Source organism: Ambystoma mexicanum, chromosome 2p (assembly GCF_040938575.1).
Source record: "Ambystoma mexicanum isolate Mex_15411 chromosome 2p, UKY_AmexF1_1, whole genome shotgun sequence".
Classification (NCBI taxonomy): Eukaryota; Metazoa; Chordata; class Amphibia; order Caudata; family Ambystomatidae; genus Ambystoma; species Ambystoma mexicanum.
In genome coordinates this window covers 787450783-787478662 of record NC_090923.1, presented here as the reverse complement: position 1 = coordinate 787478662, position 27880 = coordinate 787450783, and the positions used below count along the sequence as shown (strand labels likewise).

Genomic DNA, 27880 nt, shown 5'->3' with positions numbered 1-27880 from the left:
GGAAGACCTTCACCACCCCTGCAGTAGAAGCCACTCTCACAACAGACGCATCTCTTACAGGGTGGGGGGCTCATCTGCTACAGCACACAGCGCATGTAGTGTGGTCCCCACAAGTAGCGTCCAACCACATAAACCTGTTGGAGCTATTGGAGGTATTCAAAGCACTAAAGGCCTTTCAGACACAGCTAGAGGGGAAGACCGTTCTGATCTTGACAGACAGCACCACAGCCATGTATTACCTGAACAAACAGGTGGGCACACACTCTCCAGGGCTAACCAAGCTGTCACAGAACATTTGGATGTGGGCTCTCAAACGCAAGATGTTCCTGCTGTCCCAACACGTTCCGGGCGAACGGAACCTCCTAGCCGATGTGCTAAGCAGAGATTTCCCACTGCCCACAGAGTACGAATGGCGCCTACACAAAGACATAGTCTCCAACGTCTTCGCAGAATGGGGCTCCCCAGAGATCGACTTGTTCGCCACTTAGGAGAACGCCCAATGCCTAGATTACGCCTCCAGGTATCCTCAGAACTGCTCCAAGGGGAACGGTCTCTAGATAACATGGTCAGGGAAATTTGTTTACGCTTTTCCCATGACTTCCCTACTCAAGATTGTGCACAAGATGCACCAGGAACCAGTCACCATGATATTGGTGGGCCCCATGTGGGCTCGCCAACCCTGGTTCTCTCATCTGATGGAGATGTCCCTCTCCCCTCCTATGAAGTTGCCCTGCCTGTACAACATGTTGTCTCAGGACAAAGGGGAAACACTTCACCCATGCCCGCAAACTCTGACCTTAGCGGCCTGGCTCCTGAGGTCATAGAGTTTGGACACCTTCAACCCCCTCAGAGATGCATGGACATACTTAGGGAAGCTAGGAAACCTAACACCCGGCATTGCTATTCCAGTAAGTGGAAATGCTTGTCATTTGGTGCAATACCAAGGGCATCAACCCGATTGACTGCTCTCCTAGTCACATTGTGTTGTACCTGACACGCTTGTTAGATTCAGGACTGGTATTTAATTCCCTAAAGGTTCAGCTAGCTGCTCTCTGACTACACTACGTCACAACAGAAGGCGTTGTGGTGGAAAATACCTGTTATCAAGGCTTTTATGGAAGGAGTTAAAGGAATTCATCCCCATCTCTAACCCAGCTCCTGGATGGGATCTAAATGTGGTATTGACCAGGCCCATGGGGTCTCCCTTTGCACCAATGCATAAAGCAAGTCTAAAAGACCTTACTTATAAGACTGCCTTCCTAGTGGCTATCACTTCTATTAGAAGGGTTAGTGAACTCAGGCCCTGTCAGTTCTAGACCCTTTTGTTACACTCCACATGGATAAGGTGGTTCTGCGCACTCATCCCCGATTTGCGCCTAAATTCATTTCGAAGTTCCATGTGAACCAATCAATTGAACTACCCACTTTCTTCCAGAATCCCACTAGCTTGGCTAAAAGAAGCCTACACACACTAGATGTGCACAGGGCAGTCATGTTTTACCTGGAAAGAACGAAACCGCTGAGGAAAATAAACCAGTTTTTCCTTTCAGTGGCAGCTGGTAGAGAAGGGGATCCCGTCTCTAATAAAGGTGGATTGTCAAATGCGTCACACTATGTTATACTATTGCTAAGAGAGAGCTGCCCTTCAAGCTTAGAGCACACTCTACTCTGGGCACTAGGACTTTCATAGCATTCATTGCAAATGTTCCCCTTGAGTCCCTTTGCAAAGCGGCAACTTGGAGTTCTGTACACACCTTTACAAAACACTATTGACTACACACTCATTCTAGATCTGATTCTCAGGTGGGACAAGCAGTATTAAGACATCTTTTCACTACTGTTCCTTCTCACAACCCACCTCCAACTCCGGGTACTGCTCGCTAGTCTATGCACAGTATGTGATGCTAAGCAGCTTAACAAGCATCAGAAGACAAGCATTACTCACTGTACTAGCATTTTTGATGATTGTATCTGCTTCGATTAACATGCGCCCACCCTGCCTCCCCGCTCGGGTGGAAGAAACATAGACGTCTTACTACTTTCTCTCTTTATGTACTCACTCACAATAGCCTTGGGCTCCCTCATGGCAGATAAAACATTACAATGGGAAGAACCTCTGCGCGTGAGGGATTTTGGGTACAATACATGTCACAATAGGGATAGTGTTAGACACGCCTATGCCGAAGTCTCCTTTCCGTCCCCGAAAGACAAGATGCAATACTCCGTGGCTACCAATCATCAGAAATGCTATTACGGTGAGTAGTGCATGTCATACAGTGCTGATTAATTCACACAATGGAAGATGGTGCAGGGAGGGTGGTAAAATGTGTAGTCAGGAAGAAAGTGAAGACTGCTTGCAAAATGTCAGTAATTTATTTATTTTATTTGCTTACATGGGAAACCATGCTCTGTCCTGATTCCTGCCCCTCATGTCCCCAGCCCTCCAAGATGTCAGGCTGGAGCCAGGCCACGATCACCTACATGGCCCTCAAGGGCCTCTCCATCCCTCCAAAGACCCACTTGGAGTCGGGCGTGGCGCTTGTGGCACCAGACTTACGCACATAGGATAACATTGGGGATTGGACTTGTAGTGCATTGATGGGGACAAGATGGATGCCCCCACATATTTCGGTTCCCAGAACTGCATGTGCGGTCTAGTCTTTTGGGTGTGGTTCAGCCCAGAGACACCTGGGATACCCAGAGACTATTTAAGCCACACCCAGGCTGAGAAACATGCTTTGCGTTTTCTGCACCTGCAGCGTGACACTCGCCGTGTTCGGATCAGTCTCCAGTAGGCCTGCATCTTTCTTCTGCGCTCAGCTCCTGCAAGAACAAGAACACCGTTAGGAACATCCTTACCTTGCAGCGCTTTTGCCCATCATTCATTGCTCCTTCTGTTCTGCGGGCATCTTCGGCGGTGTCATTGCCATCCCGGCACGCTGCTTCCCAAGGAAAAGGGAAAAGAACAGTAAAAAGCCATTAGTAAGCATTCTGCAAATCTTCGCTTATTTTTAAATACTGTACGAGCTTCAAACGCTTACCTGAATCCCAGCCGCTATGGGGGAGCTCTTTCTCCGGAACTTCTCATCCATCTGCAAGAGGGAAAAGACACTCCAGGTTAGCGTGGAAACCTCTAGAGGCGCCGCGTACCACGCTTACCCACCGCATTTGTTCTTCATAACCGGCATCCACGCTGAAAACATTGCGGCACCTAAAAGACACAGAAAAAGAACTCGGTTCAATACAAATACGAAAGGGGTGCATCGCGCATCGCGCTCTCACTCACCTTCAGCGCTACTCATCTCAGCAGCACGCCGCCATCCCCGGACTCCGGCCATCATCTAAGGAAGGAAAGGAACGAAGTTAGAGAACTGTTCAAAAGACTCATTATACTTACCTGTCGGACTCTTGCCAGTGAAGTAACTAGGCAGCAATGAGCCCGCATCAATCAACGCGCCCCTGCGCTGAAAGCAGGACGGAGAGCACACTATCCAAGAAAACAAGGTGAGCTGTGGATCAAAAGGAAGGGTTGGACCCTGGCGAAGAAGGGGATCAAGCACACAGAGACAATGGGGTGTTAAACTCTACAAATCCTGTGTTTCAGGCCCAGTCTCCAGTCGAATAGCCTCCAGGGAAGGGTTTGAGGTCGTAAGAGGTCAGAACAGGCTGAGTGATGTCCCTGTGGATACCAGGTGAGCGTTAGAGCTCTTTTGATCACAAAAGAAGGTGCAATAGATGAGCAATCAAATTTAATGGAAAGCAGTGAGCTTCTTACAATGGGGTGAATTTCTGGGAGATGCTGACTAGGTTGTGGAGGGGAGTCGGGGGCAAAACATAAGTGGACATAGATGGATTAAGGACAACCAACATTGGACATTGTTAAGTGCAGCTAGGCGGTAAGGCCAGCTGTGCTCTGGATGTAACCTAGATGGGTGAAGTGCTTGAGTCGATGCAGAGGTAGTGAAGGAGACAGAGGAAGGTTAGAGGCAAGGGAAAAATGTTAGCTAGGAGTCAGATGAGAGGTAGGTTAAGAAGGTAACTCTGAGGTGAGGAGGTAGGCTTTTGGTTTGGTTTTGAACAAATCTGTGTGGACTGTTTCTCAAATGTTCGGGGAACACGGTTCCATGCAAGTGGAGCAAGAAGGGAGAGACAGCGAACGCACACGGAGGGTGAGGAGCGACAAGGGTTGTTTAGCAGGCATAGCAGGGATTACAAGGCTTGTAGAGTTGGAAAGATGATACAGTGGTGCCTTACTGTGGTTGGATTTGTGAACTAGGAGAAGAAATTAAAATCTAGCCCTAATTTGCATCATCAGCCATCCAGCCTGGTGACGGTACGAGGAAGGAAGTGTGAAGTGAGGAGTTGAGAGTTATGGTAGAGATTAATGGGACGGACAGCATAGTTGGGAAGACATAAGAGGATGCTAGTAGTCCAGTTTAGAGAAGACAAGAATGGTACGGAGATGCTTAACAATGTTGAAAGGAAGGAGGTGCCTGATTTTCCTAATATTTAGAAGGTTGAAGAGAGCTGCTGTTCTAGTTTTTGGAGATTAAAGCATAGAAGGTTTGAAAAGGGTCTTAGATGATGCAGATGTTTCTAGCCGATAAAGAGTAGGGGAGATTGTCAGGTGGCAGAGGAAGAGACTGGTGAGAGCTTTTGGCATGGAAGAAGATCATCACTGTTCTGGCAGAGTTTAACATCAGAGTGTGCAAAGCCATCCAGCATTTAATGGCAGAGAGACAGTTGGACATTTTGATAGACCAATCGGGAGAGTTGAGGAAAAGAGATGATGATGATTTGGGTGTTGTCCGCAAAGATTTGGTACGAGAACCCAAAGGAGGACATTAGTGCCCCAAGAGCAGAGGAGTAGTGTGTAAAGACGATCAGACCCAAGCCCAAGGCTCGTGATACACCAACAGTTAGAGTGAGTTGAGAGGTGTTGTTGCTCCAGGAGACAGAGAATTGGTGAGGTGTGTGGTAGGATTCAATCCAGGCAAGGGCTCAATCGCAAATCCCAAAAAGTGAATTTTAAGGAGTTCAGAATTATCGACTGTGTCAAATGCAGCAGACGGGTCAAGGAGAATTAGGATAGAGTATAGGTTTGAGGCGACGACATCGGATACATTCATGAGGGCATTTTCCATGGATTGACTGGAGCAGAAACCTGCTTGTACGGAGTCTCAAAGATTGTGGAGGTCTAAGAAATTGGTAAGACTGTTGAACACAACCCTTTCAAGCACTTTAAAGGAGTGCGGAAGGAGACACAAGGTGTTAGTTAGCCGATAGGTGTGGGTGAGCCGCTTGCTTTTTTAGGAGAGGGATGAACGTGGCTGTTTTGAAAACACAGGGAAAGACAGTCAAAGGACAGGTTTAAGAGTTCAGTGACGTGAGAGGCCACTAACGGGGCAATAGGCCTGAATAGCTGAGAATCGATTGGGTCTGAACGGGCACAAGAGGGGTTGGCCTTCATCAGTAGAGATAGAACTTTGTCAGTATTAGTATGACTAAAGTGGGAGATGGGGGCAGAGGATGATGGTAGAGTAGGCAGAGTGTAAAATGTAGGCGGAGAGAGTGTGAGGAAGGTCAGGAGAGAGTCTCTAATTTTAGAAATGTTTGCAGTGAAGTATTAAACTTGGTAATTAGCTGTGAGTTTACTTGATAGTCATAAACTTGACAGGAGTCATTTTAGGGTGTCCGCTAGCCAGTGAGGATGTTTGGAGTGGGAGTCACTGAGGGTTGGGTAGAATTCCCTTTTCACTTTATCAAGAGTGGACATGAGAGAGTTCAGGGCAGATGGGTAGCGTTGCAGGTCCTCATGCAAGTGGGTATGCCTCCATTTACGCAGCAGCCAATGGATGTCTGTGCGGAGAGAGTGTATGAATGGGGTGCCCCATGGTTGAGGATTTTGAGTTGTAGGGGTGAACGTTAGCATTGGGCAGTTCAAGGGGAATGAGTCCTATAGTGGGGATTGGAAGGCATCGGGTGTGAAGGAAGAAAGTGAGAACTGCAGGTCAGAGACAAAGGGAGGAATGGCAGACTGTTTCAATTTCTTTTTAGTAATAGGGGAGGCAAGTGGTAAAGGAGATGGTATTGGAAACAATTGAGTGATCAGATATGGATGGTGTGATGGTAGTATTAGTGGTTGAGAGAGAGGTGGAGATGACTGAGGGGTCCAAGGTTACCCCCTGGGTGGGTAGGTAGGTTATGGATGGAGTGGGGGAACATGGTCACTAAGAAACGACTGAAGTTCTGATTTCTGAGACGTGGTTGGAGAGGGAAGGTTAAAGAGAATGAGGTGATGCTCAGTGGAAAGAGAATGAAGGAGTTGCCCAGGATCATCAAAGAATTGTCCAGTGGGACCAGGAGGGCAATAGATGGAGATGTGAACCGAATGAGGCAGAGCAATAGTAGAGATGGTTAATTCAAGAGGTAGGAGAGGATGTGGCATTAGAGATTTTTGAGGCATTGCGACTGGAGGAGAGTAGTTATCTGACGCTCCACCTCTGCCAGTCAGTCAAGGAGAGTGAATGAAGGGATAGTTTGGATTTGTGTAGGGCCACCAGAATGGCAGTGACAGATGGAGAAACCTAGGTTTCAGTGGTAGCAAGAAGGTCTTGGGGAGGAGAGCTGGAGTGAAAGCAGTTGGTGAGAAAGGAAGTTTTGTTGCATACAGAATGAGCATTCCAGAGTGCGGTGTTCAGTTGATGAGATAAGGAAGAGTAGAGAAGTTGAGTTTCAGAGGAAGAGATGTTAGATGTTAGAGGAGGTATGGTTAGCGCGTCGTCTTTGTTGGAAGGAGGTGGAAGAGAGATAGAGTATTGGGAGTTTCAAGTTGTTTTATAATGGGAATAGGAATGGAGGAAGTTGTAGTATGATTGTAGAAAGTGTAGGGAGAGGTGAGTAGTAGCAGGAGTGAATGCATTATAGGTGAGTAGCACAGTGTGGAGAGACAGAACAGTAATTGGGAAGCTCAGGGTACTGGAGGGGTGGGGGAGATGCAATTTCCCCAGGCTGGAAGATCTGCGGTTGGAATAACTAAATCAGTCTGTGTGCTACTCGATTGACTCTCTCCCACCAAGTTTTTGTCCTCGTCACATACAGCAGTTCCTATTCCTAGGACCCTTTTGTCCAGCGTTTCTCACTCGTCTGTAATTTTCATTGACATTCGCATGCTTGCTTTCCTATAATTAAAAGGATCAGCAGGTCTAGATATATCTCATTATCAAAATAGCCGATGTTGGAAATGGGCAGCAAAGTTTGACCAGCTTTAGGAGATTTTGATTGATGATTACTTTGTAAAACAATGTAGTGATCCAACTCTATACAGATCAGTCATTCTTTTTGATCTGTGCAATGCAGCATTCTCATGATAGGTTCACGAAGGAGATGGGCTAATTCTATGGAACTTTTGCTTCCCAGCTAGGTTTGTCCTCTATGAATCCCATTTGGCTTCTGGCGTTGACAACAGACCCTCCCGTCACTGCCCCTCAGAGGGCAGGTCTAATCCCCAGCCTTACACAGCCAAAAGCCTTTGTTTTTGGGGAGTTCCTAAATTTAGAAAAACTTGTAACACTACAAAATTGAAAACTCATACGTATTTCCTTTTTTTTGTATTCTTTATTTTCAATTTCTTTAACATAAATCGATAAAAAATAATACATTAATAATTCCATACATAAATGTCATTTATCCAAGTTCTGCATAAATCTTAAATTACTTAACTCCAATAAAGAAATCCCTTGATCCTTAACACTTCAAATATTGCAACGCACAACTTTCACCGCCCGCCTCCCTCCCGCCCTCCCTAAAATACATTTTTTAACTGCCAGGGCTAATACATATCCAGAAATTTACACCCAAATCTTCTTAAATAAAAATTGCTTTTTTTTTCTCAACCATAGATCACTCTTTCCATCTCTGCTAATTTCACTCTTTCCATCTCTGCTAATTTCACCATTTCATCTGTCCATTCCTCCTCCTCTGGTGACAACTGCGACTTCCAACCTCTCAGAATTAGTTTCTTTGCAATTAAAGCCCCTCTATATAACCACTTTTGTTGAGAAGTACTCAGATCCTGCAGGAGTTCATCATCCCCCAAAATTGGGGTACAGAAATCATAATGCAACAGACTCCCAAAGCATGTGTTGCAATATTCCACTTCTGTGGATACAACCCCAACAATCATTTGTGTCTAACAATCTTCTCTTGTGTAATCGTTCAGGAGTCCAATACACTATGTTTAAAATTTTGATCTGGTGCAACCTTTCGCCCAGGCTGATCGAGCACAGGCTAACATTCTTACACATATTCTCCCATCCCTCTGTCGTTATCTCACACTGCAATCTCCTACTCCTATCTTCCATCAAAGAATCATTGCTCTTTGATCTGGAAACAATGGGCCTCATTACAAGGTTGGTGGTCCGGTAATAACGATACCGGTAAGGCATTACTGGCATCGTTTACCGGACCGGCCCATCGCGACCTGCAATTCCGGTCCTACCGGCATCGAAAGGGACCCACTGTGGCCATGCACCACCGTACCGTCATGCGCACAGCCGCCGTGCCAGTAACACCGCCATGCCGCAAGGAAGAGGACACCACGAGTCGCATGGACATGCACATACCAGCATCCAGAGGCCGGTAATATGGGCCACCATGATGCTGGCAACACCGACATTGTGGATCACCTGTTAATAGCAAACTGCTGTGAACCCAACTGCCACAGGTGCACACAATCAGCACAGGTGGAGGCAATGGATCCTGGCCCTGCACAAAAGGAGCACACCTACACCACACCCGTTCCAAGACCAAAATGATTCCACTTGCAGTTGCAATACTGGAGCTGTTAGACATGCATGCACTGATACTCCTTGAGCAGGCAGTACACCAGGGATTACAGAGGAGACACAGGAGGAGAAGGAGGGTGAGACAGGCCCAGCAAATCCCACCAGTGTAGGCAGTGGTTGCCCGCAGGCAGCAACCAATCCAGCGCATAAGGGTCAGTCTACTCAACTTAACCCGAGCACAGATCCACACCCTGTACCACCTGGACAGGGACACCATCACCACCATAGTGGAACTAATACATGAAGACTTGATCAGCCTGATCAACATCCGCACCACCATCCCCACTCTGCTGAAGGTGGTGTCTGTGCTCCACTTGCTGGCCACAGGCACCTACCAGCACACAGTGGGCCAGCTACATGGCATCACTCAACCATGTTTTTCTGGTGTGCTAAACCAAGTGCTTGATGCACTACTAAAGCACGCAAGTGCCTACATATCCCTACCACAGACAGCACAGGAGGTGAATGACACCAAAATTGCATTTCACGCACTGGCAGGCATGCCCATTGTCATTGGTGCCCTCGACTGCACCCACGTGGAATTGGTAGTCCTGCATGTCGTGGAGGTGGTGTACTGCAATCGGAAGCTGTACCACTATCAATGTGCAGATGGTGTGTGATGCCAGCAAGATGATAAGACATTACTGTGCTAGATTCCCAGGACCCACACATGCTGCTGTGGTGCTGCGGAACTCCCTGCTACATGGAATCACATGCTGCACGATGTGCCTGGCTGTTGGGTGAGTATGCTCACTGGGCCATGGGAGTGTATTCTTGGGGTGGGGGGTACATGCATATGCAACCTGTCTGCCCTCTGGGCTATGGGTGTGTCCTCATTGGGGTGTCTGGACACTGTCCATGCTGGCGAACACTGTGCCCATAACCATTCAAATATGATGGATGACACTGACAATGGAGGCCAACATACTCTGGCTGCACACCAATGTGTAAAGGACATACTCAAAATCAGCGCACACCCCTGAAATCGTCCACTGGACATCATCTGACCGTATCCACAGCACCACAATGCACCATCATGCAGTCGCAAAGCTGAATACACATAACCACATCGAAGCACCTCGCAGGTCATGCATCCATGAGTGCGCAGTATGAATACCCACTCCGGGAATTCCCTGGCACTGCCCCTCCCCGACAGTAACCCTGCATAACACCATGGCAACATGTGCAGATGAATGCTAATGGGAAAATTACATGTGACAAAGATGCTTAAAATTGACCCCATCAAGTAGCGAACAACACCTACATGGGTGCGAATGGTGCGGGAATCACCCGCAGTACATGAGTACCAGCATGCAAGTTGACACCCTGCATCATCCAAAGAATGCATCCCTACACTGGTGGACCTTTACAACACTCACATTGTGCCATTGTGACATGTGTGAAGATGTCGAGGGACATGTGCATGGTGTCATCAATTATCCAAAAGCATGATAGCCTGAACAACCTGTATCATGTTGCCCATCAGCCTAATGCATCAAACATTGCCCAACATGCATTTGGTCTCATCCCCTGCCACGCAACCCTCACATGTGAGTACATCATGGACCTTTTTCGCTCCATCTAGGTGAGTGGTGATTCCAATGTCAAGGCCCTTGAGTCCAGTACGTCGCCCAAGACCAGCACCATGGTTTGCAAAGTTGTGCACAGGGCAGATAGTTATGCAGATGTGCAGTCAATAGCTGCCATTGAGGATACACTGCATATGAGCATGAACAATGTACAGGCTAAGCACAAATGGAATTGAAGAAATACCCTCACACATACCTTATTGTGCTCCCATGCAGGTGATGCTGGCTATCCCCTGAAGCTGTGGCTCCTCAACCTGTCAGGAATCCGCAGAACAGGCACAAAGAGGACTACAATTGTGTACATACACGCACTTGTGTGGTCATTGAGCAGACCTTTGGCCTGTTGAAGGCACAGTTTTTCTGCCTCAGCAGGTCGGGGTGATGCACTCATTTACGGGCCTGAGAAGGTGGGCAAGATCATTTCGGTATGTGCCATGCTGCACAACATTTGCATCCGGCGCAACATACCCCTGCCACCTGAACTGGAGTAGCCACCACCGGGTGAGGATGAAGGTGATGGAGTAGATGTTGCACAACGGCCTGGTCGTGATGCACATGATGGACATGTTGTGCGCCAATCAGTGATCACCCATTATTTCTGAGGCACTGGGATGAAGAGAGAGATTTGAATGTTGGACTCTGGGCACTGGGATTGGGGGACTCTGGGCACAGTACACTGTCATGCAATAGATTGACACACGCCCAAGAAGCAATGTCCAGTCATGCGATTCATTTTTTTTTTTTTTAACACAACAGGTGTATTGAACTGATATACATTTGAACATGATTGAACCCTCCACCGTACATCTAACTCTACCCACCCATCACCCTCACACACTACCTCCCCCCTCCCACAAAACCCCCACACACCACCTCACCCCTCCCCCCCACCCCTCAACACTCCCACACACCAAGAGCTTGTGTCCAAATGGACGGACCAGCAACACATCCAAGGATCCCCTCCTAATGCTGCCCCCTTTTCGATGGAGGGGGTTGCATGTCTGGACGGCGCGTTGTGTGCTGGGACCTGCGCACAGGGCTTGTTTGTGTTGAGCTTGCTGGCGTGGTTGTCGAGGATGTGGACGGTTGTGGCTCGGATGCCACAGGACGCCGTTGCTCCATGCTGTTGGCAATGCGTTCCAGTATTTGTGCTACGGATGCAAAGCCCTTGTGAACCCGCTTAGCTTACGGTTTACAGCCCGGATGATGGCCACAGTGTTCTCTCGGTTGGCCCTGCGTGTTGCCTCCCCATCAGCCACATATTGTTTAATCATGTCTTGGATTGACTGTTCCATTCGCGATATCTGTCCATCCATGTCCCGGATTGAGGTGGTTCGGGGTGGTTCCATTGCTGGTGGAGACATGCGCAACACAGGCCTGACCCCTGGTGGAGACCTCTCCTCCGGGCTGAAGTGAGCTTCAGGCTCATGCACAGGGGTGCCCTGTGGCGTTTCTCTCCCTGGGGGCCGATGCATGCATGTGGGCAGGCTTCCTGCCCGCAACATCTTCATGCAGGTGTGCCTTTCTGGCAGGGTTGCCTCCAGACTGGTGCTCCATGGCGACAGGTTCATTTGGCTGCTCGACCTGTGTGCCGGTTGGGCACTGGTGTGGTTTGTTGGCCCCTTTGCTCATCCTTGCATCCATGGATGTGGATGGCCTGGTGCCATTGTCCTGACCCCTGACCTTTCTTGCAGGTGTTTTCTGCTGTGGCGCTGCATCATCTCCGTTGCTGTCAGTATTCGTGCCTGTGGGGGATAGAAAGGCATGGCATCAGTGATGGGGGGGGGGGGACATGCATCCTGCATGCATTGGTATTGGTGCAGTTGGGCCCATGTGCTTCGTTATGTGCTTGTTGGAGTGGTGGACATGGTTTTTGCAAGATTGGGGCGGGGGGTTTGTATTGGCATCCCTCAGGTGCAGACATGTTTTCCATGGTGTCTGTTGTGAGGCCTACAGGTGTGTTGTGGCCTGTGTGCTGTTTGATTGTGTTTTGGGGTGTATTAGGTATTGGAGAGCCATGCAGCATGCATTTTGATGGGACAGTGGTGGGGCCAGCATCTCAACAGGGATGTGTGTATGTGTGTATGATGAGCCATGTATTTGCTCTCGTCAGAATCACATTTGGTGGCCAACTTTGTACTTGGGATGTCAGGGGTGTGTGGGGGACTTAAGTGGTGTGCAAAGGGTCAATCACCGTCATCATCCGATGCTGGGACACCATACTCTGCTCCTCCTACTCCTTCAATGGCCTCCATGTCCATGATGGAGCTGCAAGTTTCCTCCCACCTGGACAACTTAATGGGGGAGTTTGGACCTCCGCCTGTTGCCTACCCCTGGCTGCGGTTGGCTGACAGTATGTTACGGACTTGCATGCGCAGGTCATCCCATCTTTTCCTACAGTCCTTTGCGGTGCGTTTACTAGTCCCCACCGCACTGACTTTCCTTGCAACGGCCTCCCAAACTTGTTTTTTGCGCAACTGTGCTGGACGCCGCAGGTCCGCACAGAAAACAATATCGGCCTGCTCCGCAAGCGTGTCTGAAAGCATGTTCAGCTCATTATCGCTAAAGTGTGGTTTTTGCATGCGAGAAGTGCCTTTCTTGGTCACTTTTGCCATTGTCTTCCAGCAGGGATTGGGATTTCTGGTGCACAGGTCCTGTCTGCCAAGGGTTGCAGTGCAACACGGATACGTTCATATTGGCATGCCAGTAAAGACCGATTTTTACCGCCGTAATGAGGCCCAATGTCCTTATAATATCTGCTGACCAATCCACCTTTACCCTGCTGCATTGTAGTAGTGTTAAAGCTACAAGATCTGTACACTTCTCTGAATCTACCTCCCCAATTGCTTTTTTTAATCTTCTATAATCATTTGGTCTGAAATTATGTATCTCCCACCTGTCCATTACTTCATTCATCGAGTGCCATTTCCCATTCTGTCTCAAATTCCCAACCCATCTAATTCCACCTTAAAACCAGTCTGGCCGAAAAATGGGTTTTCCTTCCTCCAATATCTTTGGTTTGTACCATATAGAGGCATCTGTTCTTTTAAGTGCATTTTCCCTTAATAGATTCAACAGTTCTTTCCAAGAACACCTCAGAGATTTAGTCAACAGATTCACCTTAGTACTGGGTTTGGATGTAGTAGATAATATTGCCTTTGCCGTAAATGGTCCTAATAGACAAGCCTTCTCTATAACCCACACATTTGGCTCCTTTACCAAGAATGCAGCATAATATTGTGCATAAATGCCAAGTTTCCTCCAATATCATGTACACCTTTTTAGTGGCAGCATACTCAGTATATGTTATCTTTGGAGTAGAATTTTTAAAGCATTCAACTTTCCCCATAAGGAGAGATTCAATATTTTCCATCTGTCTAATTCTTGTTTTAAATTCAAAATGATCACCTTCATGTTTTCATGAACCATTCCTTCTAATTTTGGCGTCACCCAAACTCCCAAATATTTGATTTTCTCTGTGTACCATCTAAATCCAAGTGAGGTAACCCATTGCTTATCATAGGTCACTGTCAAGGGTAAGACCTTTGACTTATCCCAGTTTATTTTATGTCCGGAGCCCCGGATAGAATCTCAGGAGCTGCAGCCAAAAGACTAGCTAGCCCCCAGTCCCAACAGTACCGACATCAGCTTAGCCTCGGGTCTTTTCCAGACCTCGCAACTCCCCTGCTGCACAATGCACCCAGAGTCCCCCCAACACTGCTTCACCTGTGGCAAACACAACTTCTAGACAAAAAGTATTTAAATTATTAGTTTACAAAGGTAGCGGGCGCCCCTCTCTCGCAAGAACAGACATGATAACCTGTTCAGTGGTTATTAACCACTTGAGAGTTCGCAGCCACTGCTTTTACTCACTGTGCCTTTCACAGATGGGAAATATCCATTTGCATATCAGTCTTTGTCCTGCCCAGGGGCAGTCCAGCACCGAAATACAATGGCAATTCCAATCTGAACGAGAGTACCACCAGCAACCCCATACACGTGTTTCACCCTTGTTGGGGATCATCAGTGAGGTGAAGCTGATGCCTCTCTAAGCACAGTGAGAGGGAGACCACGTCTGGTTGCCCCCAGGAGACCTAGGGTTACCAATCCCAGGTTCCTTAACAAATAGTTTTACAAAGGTAGCGGGCGCCCCTCTCTCGCAAGAACAGACATGATAACCTGTTCAGTGGTTATTAACCACTTGAGAGTTCGCAGCCACTGCTTTTACTCACTGTGCCTTTCACAGATGGGAAATATCCATTTGCATATCAGTCTTTGTCCTGCCCAGGGGCAGTCCAGCACCGAAATACAATGGCAATTCCAATCTGAACGAGAGTACCACCAGCAACCCCATACACGTGTTTCACCCTTGTTGGGGATCATCAGTGAGGTGAAGCTGATGCCTCTCTAAGCACAGTGAGAGGGAGACCACGTCTGGTTGCCCCCAGGAGACCTAGGGTTACCAATCCCAGGTTCCTTAACAAATAGTTTTACAAAGGTAGCGGGCGCCCCTCTCTCGCAAGAACAGACATGATAACCTGTTCAGTGGTTATTAACCACTTGAGAGTTCGCAGCCACTGCTTTTACTCACTGTGCCTTTCACAGATGGGAAATATCCATTTGCATATCAGTCTTTGTCCTGCCCAGGGGCAGTCCAGCACCGAAATACAATGGCAATTCCAATCTGAACGAGAGTACCACCAGCAACCCCATACACGTGTTTCACCCTTGTTGGGGATCATCAGTGAGGTGAAGCTGATGCCTCTCTAAGCACAGTGAGAGGGAGACCACGTCTGGTTGCCCCCAGGAGACCTAGGGTTACCAATCCCAGGTTCCTTAACAGATAGTTTTACAAAGGTAGCGGGCGCCCCTCTCTCGCAAGAACAGACATGATAACCTGTTCAGTGGTTATTAACCACTTGAGAGTTCGCAGCCACTGCTTTTACTCACTGTGCCTTTCACAGATGGGAAATATCCATTTGCATATCAGTCTTTGTCCTGCCCAGGGGCAGTCCAGCACCGAAATACAATGGCAATTCCAATCTGAACGAGAGTACCACCAGCAACCCCATACACGTGTTTCACCCTTGTTGGGGATCATCAGTGAGGTGAAATTATTAGGCTTCAAACTGCTTGGCCTCCTTTTGGTATTTGTATTGAAAAGATATTGCCCATTGTGCATGTTTTTTGATGCGGTATGTAGATTGCGGTGTGCAGTGGAAGCCCTCCTTAATTCTCGCTTGTAAATAGAAATGCGTAAAATCTATCTCCTGCTCTGTCCTTGCTCATTAAGACCCATTTGATTGTTCCCTACAGGTGGACGGAGGGCTACTGCAAATCTTCCCAGAAGGTCAGTCCATGGTGGCAAAGATTGAGCCCCTGTTTGATAGGCTGCTTGTATTTTGGTCCGATCGACGTAATCCGCATGAAGTGAAACCTGCCTACTCCACCAGGTAAGATTTGTATCATTTTCTTTTAAGTGTCCAAGTAAGACATTGCATCGCTATTCTCTGAACTCGCTGTAAGTCAAAAAGGTTGCTTTAATATGACAGGCCACAGCTTACAAACATTGCTAAACCTGTCTCCTCGGCCTTACAGACTAACCAAACTGTAACACATAAAATGAACCCCTACGTCCCTATTCCCTCCCTTCAATCTTCCTTTCCCCTTCAACTCGCCACCATCTTTCCCAAATGTAACCATTTCCTGACCTGTCCTTCACTCCTCTTCCCCTTTCTTGCACCCCCGAGCTAGCCTTTCCGTCCGAACAGCGCTAACCACCCTCTTTACCGCGATAACCTTTTGGGTTCCACCAACTGACCTTGTCCGCTGCACACAGAAAAACGTACAGAAAAACTCTCCCAAGAGGTCTTCTTCCTGCCCCAAACCCCATACCTTTACACTTGCCCTATCTGCACGCCCTTGCCCTCACCCACAGACCGATAACCCCCTTTCTCCCTGACAAGTTCTCTCTTGCATGCCTTCCCCTGCAATACAAGCTCCCCCGGTAGCCCCCATATCCTACCAACCTTAAAACTTTTCGCTGAAATCCACACTCCACCTTTTTAACACTTTCTTTTTTGTTGCCTTCCTCTTCTCTGTCCGCACAACCCCTTGCCATCTTTTGTCCGGCCCAGTCTTCCCCTTGTCTGTACCCTCCCTCAACCGCCCCGTAACTCACCCCACTGCTTCACCTCCCCATCACCTCTGGCTGCCTTGGTCCCTGTATCTACCATAAGACCTTCCTCCTAGGGTCTCTGCCCAGCCACAGCTTGGCTAATATTCACATAACCGTATCGTGTTCCAACTGCTCTCCACTGCACTGCAGCTGCTGAAAGAAACAATGCGTGAGAAATATATTACACCCCCTGCCTTCTTGAAATCCCCCCTCTACACCACTTTACCAGCACCCCCAAACTGCCCCTGATGCATCTGAAAATATCTGCAATTCCCTCGACGACTGGATCACCTGGGAGCCACGTGGACCCCCTCTTGAAATTTTCCAGGAACTGTACTTACCCTTAGATTTATCCCTAAGTGTTACCCACAACCTACATCACTGGTGTGGCTGCTCACCCCCTTGCCCTTGAAAGCACCATATCCCCACCAGACTGTACGCAGAGAAGCCATCAACTACATGGAAAATTCCATAGCCCATTGATTACCTCCCTATCCTTCAAACCAGCCCCCTTTGCTTCTACAGTGCCCCACCCCCAACTTACTTGCACTTCCTATCCTATGGACAGGGGGATGTAATCTCAATCCCATCTTCATCCTCTCACTAAAACATTAGTCCCAAAAACCAGACCTTTGTTTAGTCCTCTGCCCCAGGAACTCCCCACTCTACCCTTCAACCCAGACAATCGTCCCCTTTTCCCTATATTCCTGCTCCCACCTCACCCTATACACGCCCACCTAACCCGCTAAATCCAATACATCCATGCACTTGAGACGCACTACGTGTCTCTCCCCATACCACTCAATATACCCTTGCATCTACAGTAACTGCTGCTGTGCTGTCATGCCTCCTCCTCAGACCCTAATGCCAGCTCCTATTTTCCCTCTCCGGAGCCCTGTTCTCCTGCCCTTCTCCATGAAGGAGCTTAAAGACCTCCGCATAATCTTTCCCCGTGTTTCCCCCTTCGATGCCCCCAAGTGCATCTGTAAAGGCGTAGTTATGGCCCATGCACAGCAGCTACTTTCCCATTTCCTCACCACTCACTGGTGCATCCGACTGCTGCGCCCCCACCATGCACCAGGTGCTGTCCCGTGCACTCTGTCCATGCACTTTAATTACCACTACCAGCCATTTCATGTAATACCACCTCATCCTTCTTTTCCCATACCCCCACCCCAGCTTTGCTCCCCTCTACCCAGCCCATAATTCTCCTGCTCCAGTAAGTCGCCCCCAAACACTCTTGGAAACTCGTTTGCAAACTTTCCCTATTCCCATTGGATCCTGCCACTGTCTGACATGCTCCTCTTTATTTATTATTTTATTTATTTGCAATTCCCTGGTCCAGGCCAAGTCCCTGAGTAATTTGATCCTTCGTCCAATCTTTTCATTAATGTTTTCTGTCCTCTTACAGTCTCTATATGTAAAGTACCTGGTGATTTTTAATCATTTGTAGAAACCGGGGTCCTGGTAAATGCTCATAATATTTGTACTATACAACATAAGGGAACCCCTTACTGTGGCGTACATGAGGTGGAAACCGCATATAGTTAAACAATTGCACATCAACATTCCATCTCTTTCTCTCTTATTTCTTATAATTTCACAGTTTGTTGCACTGAATGCTTCAAGCTAAACCTCTTAACTCACTTGTTAATAGCAGATAACATTCATTTTTTGCATTCATTACTTATGAAATATGTACTTTTTGCACTATTTCATACTCAAATGAACATATTGTATTCAACCATCCCATGGTGTTTATCATTTCTTCAAACCAGTAGAACTGCATTCACATTTAAACAATCATCACCTTGTTAACTAGAACCCACTAAAACTAAAAACCCACAAAGTACACTGTTCAATTGCAACTGGGTGTACTAGGCAATGCACATCAGCCAATCATAGGGCTCCAGAGGGGACTCTGTCGCTCCTGGTGCCCCCCATAATTATCCCCCCTCTTTTCCAGGGTTCATATACATTTCTGTCTTTGGCCTCCATACTCATCTCGCCTGAAGCTGCCTCATGATTGTCCACCTGTGGAAATGGAAAACGTATTGGCATCTGTGCCCCTGCCTCCTGTCTTTGCCCTCTTGACCCCCTTTCCTAATCACCTGTTAGGATTGTGGTCAACATTTAAGCAGATTCACATCTCCATCCCGTCTCCGCATCAACCTTCTCCCTCCATCATAAACCTACCCCGACCGATTCTTTACTTCCCCTGCAAGCCCTTGACATACCTCCTTGCTCTCCTGTTGACCCGTGTCCTCCCTCAGTGTCCTGATCATGTCTTTTATCCTTCTGTAACCCTCCTGTGCATCATGCCCGCTTATCCACTTTCCATTCTGATCACCAGTCCCTGTCTCACCCCACACCCTTTCATTACCCATACTTGCTCCCCCCCTCCTTGTGTGACCAATCCCCCCAAAGCCCTCTCTTACTTCCCAAGCTCCCTTTTCATCCCTCCAACTCCTAAGGTCCTGTATTGCACACTGCGTATGTCCACCCTTCTACTTTCACCTTGCTCTTGACCCACCATTTACTGCTAGTGACCTCCTGCCACCACCTCCCTTCTGCCACCCTGTTCCATTTATGCCTCTGATACCTTAATTCACTCCAAATTCCTCTCTTCCGGCTGCTCACACCTGCCCTTGCTCTCCTCTGTTTCAATGGGCCATCCCTTTTTGACTGTTCCCGTGGTCACGTCATATCCCTTATCTGCCATCTTTCGCCCTCCTCTCTCATTCCGCCAACCTACTCAGGCTGCGGAAACAAAATTACCACTCAGTTGCTCCAAATCCGTCTAGTGCAGAAGCGCCACAACCACTCTCTTCCATACTCTAAATCTGCCGTGCAGGGCTCCCCACAACTGCAAGGGTGATGGTGTCCCCTCGAAATACCCCTCCCATTTATAACCCAACACCCCTCGTAAGACACCATTCTGTCCCTCCCGTTCCTCCTTTAGTTGTGTAGCCTGGCATCCCGCCCAAACCTCCCTAAAACCTTACTCCTCCTTTAGTTGTGTAGCCTGGCATCCCGCCCAAACCTCCCTAAACAACATAAGGGAACCTTACTTACTACCACTTTGCTTAATCCCGGAGTGCTCCTGCACCACATTATGCACCTGCTCTGATTAGCCAATTTTCCAAACAATGCTGTATTCTGTCCTAGTGTGGGGTGTCCACCCCATCGCTCTGCCTTTCTGTTGTGGGGGGGGGGGATCCGCCACGATTTCCTCACTGCTACTCATTTGGGGCAGTGGTGTCCCCCTGCCCCCCACCCATCTCCCCTTGCTGAAGTGATCCGCCCCGGGGTTGACACTCCACTGTTCTCTAGTCCTGTCATGGGTAGGGGGGCGGGGGGACCACCCCTGTCTCTCCCCTGTTGCTCATGTAGGTGATGTTCTCCCCTCCCCCCAACTCCCTTCACCAACGCAGTGCACCCGGGGTTCATACAGAGCTATCTGCTGCCCTTGCGCCACCATCTGGGTTATCATCCCAGCCCCTCCCGTGGTCCCTCCCATTGTGGTGTTTGACGTCCCGCCATACCTCCAGTTCTCCAGCATGGGGGTCTGGCATGGATTCAATATTCCCCGTCGTCAGGCTGGGAATCCTCGGTAAAGAAAAAATCAGTATCAGTTTTGTTTCTGATCTGTCTTTCTTAGTAGTAACCAATCACTGATCTCTTGGTCATACTGCCCCCAGCCAATGACTGCCCTCTCCCTAAGCCCCGCCTCTGGCAGCCATCCTCAGATTTTTACCACACGCTCAAGTGTTGGGAGTCCTCGTGTTTAGCTCTCAAGTTTTTTGCTGCATTTTCACGCTTTTTCAGAGATTTTCTAATTTTTTCGGTTTAATCGAGCCTCAAGCTCCACCGTTTCTACTTCCGATAATGGGGACCCTTTCGGAATTCTTCTACGCCCCTCAAGGGTGAAGTTTTCGTCGAGTTTACACTTCTTGGAGGTTTCCGGAAGATCTGCGGCCTACCTCAACGGACATGGCCCAGGACAAGGGAAGCTCGACGCCCGGATCCAAGCTGTTCAGGTGTTGCCCTGGATGTGGATTACAGAACGTTTTCAAGGAGGACGAGCATTGATGTCTCTACTGCCTTCATGAGGACAAGACGCACGTGGAGAAAGACTGTGCGTTCTGCAAGAACATTTCAGAACGGACCAAACAAGATAGTCGTTCCCGCCTCGCCGCCTGGCTGGAGAAGGGCACAGCAGGTGAGAAGGTGAAGAAGAAGTCTGAGCGGGCTTCTAAGTCCTGTGAGGGCACCCCGGCGCTGGGGGCCCAACAGAAGGCCAAGCACCGCGAGTCTGCGGGCACCGGGAGTGCCGAAAGGTCGGGCTCTTCGGTTGCCAAGCAGGGCGCTACTTCCACAGCACGTTCGACCACGAGCCAGCGCTCTGGTTCGGGGAAGAGGAAGTCCGAGAACCCGGGTAGGCCGCTGGAGCGGACCCAGTCGATCTCGAAGGGGGAGCGAGGCGCTGACCCTCCCCCCAAGGCGAAGGCCCAGGACGCACCTAAGGTGGTGAGGGCTTTGATCCACCCGGCAAAGGCCTCTACCGAAGTGGTCGCTGCGACCCTGGCGAAGCCGGCTGAGACTACGCCTGTGGAAACGCCCTCTGGGCCCAGAGTATCCCGGCCACTGCAGAGGGAATCCTCTTTCCAGCCCATCGCTAAGACCCCCATGAAACCCCCGGCGGAAGAAGAGAGGGGGTGGGGGCCAGTGGCCATTACAGACTCGGAATCAGCCTCTGAGGAGGAACTCGTGGAAACTGAGAAGGGCCTCAACGAGAGGTCCTTAGGCCTCAACGAGAGGTTCATAGGCCTCAACGAGAGGTTCGAGAAGGTTCGATCCCAGGGGGTGGTCCCTGCTGACGTGATCGAAGATAGCGACGACGACGAACAGGGCCCAGTGGAGCGGCCATCCCACCCGTCGCAGCCATTGCCCGAGCCCCAGGATAGCTTGGGAGCCATTTTGTTGGCAATCCAATCCTTATGCACCGAGATAAGGACGAGATTACCACGGACCCCGAAGGAGGATCCAGACTCAGGCCCGTCGGGAAGCCCTCCAAACAAGCGGATGAGAGTCCACCCCGCTCCGCCCTTCGTGTCTGCGAGACCGGTGGACCCCTCATCCCCCTCGTTGGACCCTAGAGAGGATACGGCGACAGATACAGCGACGGGGACGGACTATGACGGCGGCGATGACACAGCGGACATCCCGTCGTCACCCCCCCGCGAGCGTCTCCAGCTGACGAAATTGGCTCCTTCCACGCCATGATAACCAGGGCATCCAAGCTCTTCCAGCTCTGCCCTGAAGAACAGAAAAAGGAGGGGTTTCTGTACCAACGACGAGATGCCAAGAGGAAGACAGTCCTCGCGGTGCCTTTACTCGATGACATCTGGAACGAGGGGCTTGCTGTCCTCAAGAACCCTTCCACGACACCAGCCAAGAGGGACAGGTATGAGAATATGTACCGAGTCCCCGATGCCACCCCCTTGTGCCTCAGGGCCCAGCTCACGCCGGACTCTGTTGTCTCGGCAGCGGCTAAGAAGAAGGCAGCGGGTGCGGCGGCTTCAACTTCCACTTCGCGGGCAAGAAGTTGGACTCTATGGGTCTCGTCGGCGGCGACGACGATTAAGGCGGCCAATGCCTTAGCGATCGTGGCCCGCTACGACAGGGAGCTCTGGTTCAAGATAGCTCCCCTGCTAGACTTCCTGCCTGATGACAAAAGGGCGGAGGCCCTAGAAATTCTGCAGGAAGGCGCGGTGGCGTCGGATCACGCCATAACGGTGGCAGCGGACATTGCCTATACCGGATTTCGCCAACTGGGCAACAGAGTTTGCCTCCGACAAGGATGGCTCAAGGCGACAGACTTTCGCCAGGACGTCCAGACCAGGGTGTTGGACATGCCGTTCGACGTCAACAACCTTTTTGGTAAGGCTGTGGATGAGCCCCTACAGGCCATCAAGACCGACTCAGAGACGGCCCGGGCCCTGGGGGTGCTTCAACAGCGACGGCCCTTTCGGAGCTCCGGAGACAGACAGGGTGCCTCCAAAGGATCCAGCGGTGGCTCCTCCACTTACCGCCAGGTGGCCCGCTCCTCTTACCAGGGGGCCTACAGAGGTCGTGGCAAGCAAGGGGGTTCCCGCCGCCGTCGCCAAGGAGGCCAAGGCGGCAAGGCCGCCTCCAAGCAGACTGACCCGGCCGGGTTGTCGGTCCCCCACCGAAGCACACCGGTGGGAGGCTGGCTGACGAAGTTCGTCAGCGTGTGGGAGTCCATCTCCACCGACCGTTGGGTGTTGGACACCCTGGCCAACGGGCACTCGCTGGAATTCCAAAAGAAGTGCCCTTGCATTCCTCCCGTGGCCAGAAAGGAGAATCACATCCCTCCACTACTGTTGGAGGTAAAGGCGATGCTCAAGAAAGGTGCCATCAAGCTCGTCCCCAGAGGGCTCCGGGGCTCCGGAGTGTACTCAAGGTACTTCCTCGTCAAGAAGAAGACAGGCGGTTGGCGCCCCATCGTGGACCTGCGTCGCTTAAACAAGTACATCAAGGCGCAGAAATTCAGGATGGTCACCCTCCAGCACGTGCTGGGACAGCTGGAGGAAGGCGACTTCCTGTCGTCTTTGGACCTGGAGGACGCTTACTTCCACATCCCTATTCTAAAAAGGCACAGGAAGTTCCTCAGGTTTGTGGTTCAGGGTCGCCACTACCAATTCAGGGCCCTACCGTTCGGATTAAAGTCGGCAACCAGGGTTTTCACCAAGTGCCTGGCACCAGTGGCGGCGTGGCTGCGTCTGCAGGGGATCCACGTTTACCCCTACCTGGACCACTGGCTAATCCGGGCAAGGACAAGGGAACTCGCCGTCGAACACACGGCGAGAACCGTCCGGTTGCTCACGGAGCTGTGGTTTGCCATCAACTACCCCAAATCCCACCTGGTTCCATCGCAGGTAGCACTGTTTCTGGGAGCGAAGCTCGATACAGTGGGGCAATTGGCCTCCCCTTCAGAGGAGAGGACCAAGACCATCCTGGGCAAGCTGCGGCGCCTGCTAGCCACAGACGTGGCCAGGGTGAGGTCCATCAAGTCCCTCCTCAGGATGATGTCCTCATGCATCTATCTTGTACCCCTTTGCAGACTTTGGATGCATCCGCTACAGGAGTTCCTCGACGCCTGCTGGCTTCAGGCGAGGGGCTGTTTCGAGGACAGGATCCCTCTCGACGAGGAGTTCCGTCGGGTTATCTTATGGTGGGGCATCCGTGCTCACCTCACGACAGGCAAGGAATTTCAAATCCCGGCGTTTTAGGAGACGGTGACGACGGACGCCTCTCTGGAGGGTTGGCGGGCCCACACCGGAGACCTCCACGCAAGAGGCCTTTGGCTCCCGGAGGAGAGGTCTCTCCAAATCAACATTGTGGAGCTCAGAGCGGTGTTCTGGGCTCTCAAGTCGTTCCTTCCGTCCCTCAAGGCCAAAGTGGTGAGGATCTTCACCGACAACACCACCACGATCTTCTATATACGGAAGCAAGGAGGCACCAGATCCCCAGCCCTATCCAAGGAGGCCCAGGATATGTGGCACTGGGCCGTCGCCCAGGGGATGTTTCTGGTTCCCTTTCACCTGGCAGGAATAAAAAACACCATCGCGGACTCACTCAGCAGGGAGCTGCGCTCGTGCCACGAGTGGGAACTGCGCCAGGACCAAGTGGATCGACTCTTCCAACGATGGGGCAAACCCCAGATCGACCTGTTCGCGACGGCAATGAACTCCAAGTGCCAGAGGTTCGCCAGCAGGTTCCCACAGCCGAGGAGCATCGGCGATACTTTCTCGTTCCCTTGGGGCGGCCTGTTTCTATACGCGTTCCCTCCGTTGCCGTTGCTGCTCCGCCTCATCAACCAGCTCAAGAAGTCCAGGTGCAGGATGATCCTCGTCGCACCGGCGTGGCCGAGGCAGATCTGGTTCCCGGACCTTCTGGACTTGTCAACGTCCCCACCAGTCAAGCTGCCGGCAGACGTGGATCTTCTCTCCAGAGAAGGAGGCGCCATTCTCCATCACGACCCACAGTCGCTGAACTTGCAGGCCTGGCTCCTGCAGCACTAGAGTTTGGAGGGTACGATATCCCGGCTGATTGCAGAGAGGTTCTTGCAAAGGCCAGGGTGTCCTCAACTCTCAAAGTTTTACGGTCATAAATGGAAGAGGTTCTCTGTCTGGTGCCGTGCACAGAAGATTAACCCTCTGCGATTACGGCCCCTCAAGTGCTTCCGTACCTACTGTCGCTGTCCAAATCTGGACTGGCTCACGCCTCCATAAAAATACATCTGGCTGCCATCTCCCGATATACCAGGACTACGGGACGGGCGTCTTTGTGGTCTCATCACCTGGTAAAGGAATTTATGAAGGGACTATTCCGATCATTCCCGCTGGTGAAGGCCCCTGCCCCGGCGTGGGAGCTTAATGTGGTGCTGACCAGGCTCATGGGAGCCCCATTCGAGCCTATGCATTCGGCGCCTTTGAAGTTCCTGTCATGGAAGACAGCGTTCCTCGTGGCCATCACCTCTGCACAACGAGTGGGAGAGATTCAGGCCCTATCTTGCAAGCCTCCATACTTCATGACACAAGGGTAGTGCTGAGGAAGCACCCCTCCTTCATGCCCAAGGTGCCGTCGGACTTCCACCTCAACGAGCCCTTGGTGTTACCAGTTTTCTTCCCGTCGCCTTTGACGCCGGTCGAGAGGACTTTGCACTCGCTGGATGTAGCTAGAGCGCTGAAGTTCTACGTGGACCGCACGAAGAGTTTTCGAAAGACGTCACAACTGTTTGTGAACTTTGGGTCTGTAAATCAAGGGAAGGCTCTCTCGAAGACTTCCATTTCCAGATGGCTCTCCGGCTTCATCATGCATTGTCGACTGGCAAACCGACCGCTGCCCGGCCGTCCGAGAGCCCATTCGACCAGAGCGATCGCTGCTACCACGGCATTCCTGTCTGGTGTGCCCGTGCTGGACATCTGCAGGGCTGCTACGTGGATGTCGACGCACACCTTCACAAGATTCTACTGCGTCGATCGGGACTCCAGGGAGGAGTCCAGGGTCGGCCAAGCAGTGCTGCGCAACCTGTTCGCTTAAGGGGAGCCTGGTAAGTAGGTAAGAGATGCTTAATGTTGAGCCTGTTGCCACCTCCCGTGGTTGTGCATGTGTATACTGCTATGTATTCTTTTATTCATGAGCATGTGAATCCATGCCAGACCCCATGCTGGAGAAAGAACAAGTTACTTACCTGTAACTGTTGTTCTCCAGCATGGGTCTGACATGGGTTCACATGCGAACCCTCCCTCCTACCCCTCTGCGGCTCTTCACTTGGTCATACTGCCACTTGGCGTGCTACCAAATCTGAGGATGGCTGCCAGAGACGGGGCTTAGGGATAGGGCAGTCATTGGCTGGGGGCAGTATGACCCAGAGATCAGTGATTGGTTACTACTAAAAAAGACAGATCAGAAACGAAACTGATACTGATTTTTTCTTTACCAAGGATTCCCAGCCTGACGTCGGGGAATATTCATGAGCATGTGAATCCATGCCAGACCCATGCTGGAGAACAACAGTTACAGGTAAGTAACTTGTTCCTTCCACCACACCGCCAACCTTACCCACCATTCTCTGGCTGGGCTACCAAAACCCCTAGCCCCTCCATTCCAACACCTCCCCCCCACTATCCATCCCTGAAGTGACCAGACCCCTGCCCCCTTTAAGGCCCCACCAATGATACCCACCCGCCTCACTCAAAACCCCCAGTCAAGGCTGGACTACTGCAACAGCCTCTTTCTAAATCTGCCTGCCTCTAGTCTCCGCCCTCTGCAACTCATCCAAAATAGGACTGTGAGACTTGTCCTTGGCCTCAAGCCCAGGGATCGTATCTCTCCAGCCCTAAAATCTCTGCACTGGCTCCCAGTGGCAGCGAGGATTAAGTTCAAAACCCTCTGCATTGTCCACAAGGCCTTCTGGGGCCTGGGGCCACAATACCTTCAACTCTCACTTAAATATCTTCCGTCTCAAGCTCCTTGCTCATCCGCCTCCAACTCCCTCAGGGTCAGTCACTTCTCCAAGCAACGAGTTGGTGATAGATCTCTTTCTTCTGCTGAGGCCTCCCTCTGGAACAGCCTCCCTGTCTCTCTGAAACTTGAGGAGAACCATCTCCGGTTCCGGAAGACCTTGCTCTTGCTTCTGCTTTCTCTCCTCCTCTTACCCTGCTGATCTCCTGGCTGAAATTGAAACTGCACTGGTTACCTGTCCACCCTCTGATCTCAGGCCCAGGTCCCCTCCTTGCCAGTTTCTCACTTGCACTGCCCCCCTGGCAACACTTGCACTCTGGAACTATTTCTGTATCCCTACAGCCCCCTACCAGCACTTGCCCCCAGCTGTCCACATTTTTTATTTATCGTCTTTATTTATTTTACTGTTATCCTGTGTACTGCACTGCGCCCTACCCCTTCCGCCGTACTTTTCCCTTCACCCCCTCCCCTGCACTTGCGCAATCTCAATGTCACCTTTCCTAGTAAGATCGTTGTCTGTCTTCCCTTTGTTCCCCCTCCCTTGCCTCGTCATGTCTTGAAACACTTGTGTATAGGCACGTTATAAATGCCATATCCTGTATATCATTTTGTGGACTGCAATGTTAAACCATGAATGCACAGGGTGTCTGTTTTGCAAAGATTCACTGCAGTGAACCAGGACCTCTAATCCTTCATCCCTCAAGGGGTACAGTGAAAGTGGGGCGTGAGAGCGGGCAGGGACTTCAGTATGGGTGATGTCTGCCTGATAACAGTGGGCAAGAGACATGTTGTCCTCGTCGCTGTCCGTCTCATCGTGGAATATATATAAATGATATCTCGCAGAGTAAAATGCCCATACTCTTGTTAATTCACTTTCGCCTTAGGGGTTACTTAAGACGCAAAGGACCTGATCCACAGAGCGCTTTTCAATGGGATTGCACCAATATAAAATGCTTCTGTGAATCAGGTTCTTAGTCTTTTCTTCTTGAAATTAGTTTAACCCCGTCTGATTAATTCGTTTGTTTCAGGTATGCCATCACAGTCTGGTATTTTGATGCAAAGGAAAGAGCCGAAGCCAAAAATAAACACAGACTAGGTAAGAGGCAACTTCCTTTATTCCTCTAATTCCTTATTTACCGATTTCATTTCACACCCTTAAACCTTTTTGTGGTCTCCCTGTCATAATCTTTTTTCGTTCTATTTACTCTACATTT

The 27880-nt window shown here is 50.3% G+C and overlaps 1 protein-coding gene across 6 annotated transcripts in view; it reads left to right on the top strand.

Annotated features, from left to right (window-relative positions):
* EGLN2 (egl-9 family hypoxia inducible factor 2) overlaps positions 1-27880 on the top strand; it is a 233482-nt gene that overhangs the window by 168539 nt on the left and 37063 nt on the right. For all 6 annotated transcript variants that reach the window (XM_069644450.1, XM_069644451.1, XM_069644445.1 and 3 more), the window contains 2 exons: positions 15752-15888; positions 27695-27762. In XM_069644450.1, coding sequence (XP_069500551.1) covers positions 15752-15888; positions 27695-27762 — 205 coding nt within the window. The remainder of the gene's footprint in view (positions 1-15751; positions 15889-27694; positions 27763-27880) is intronic.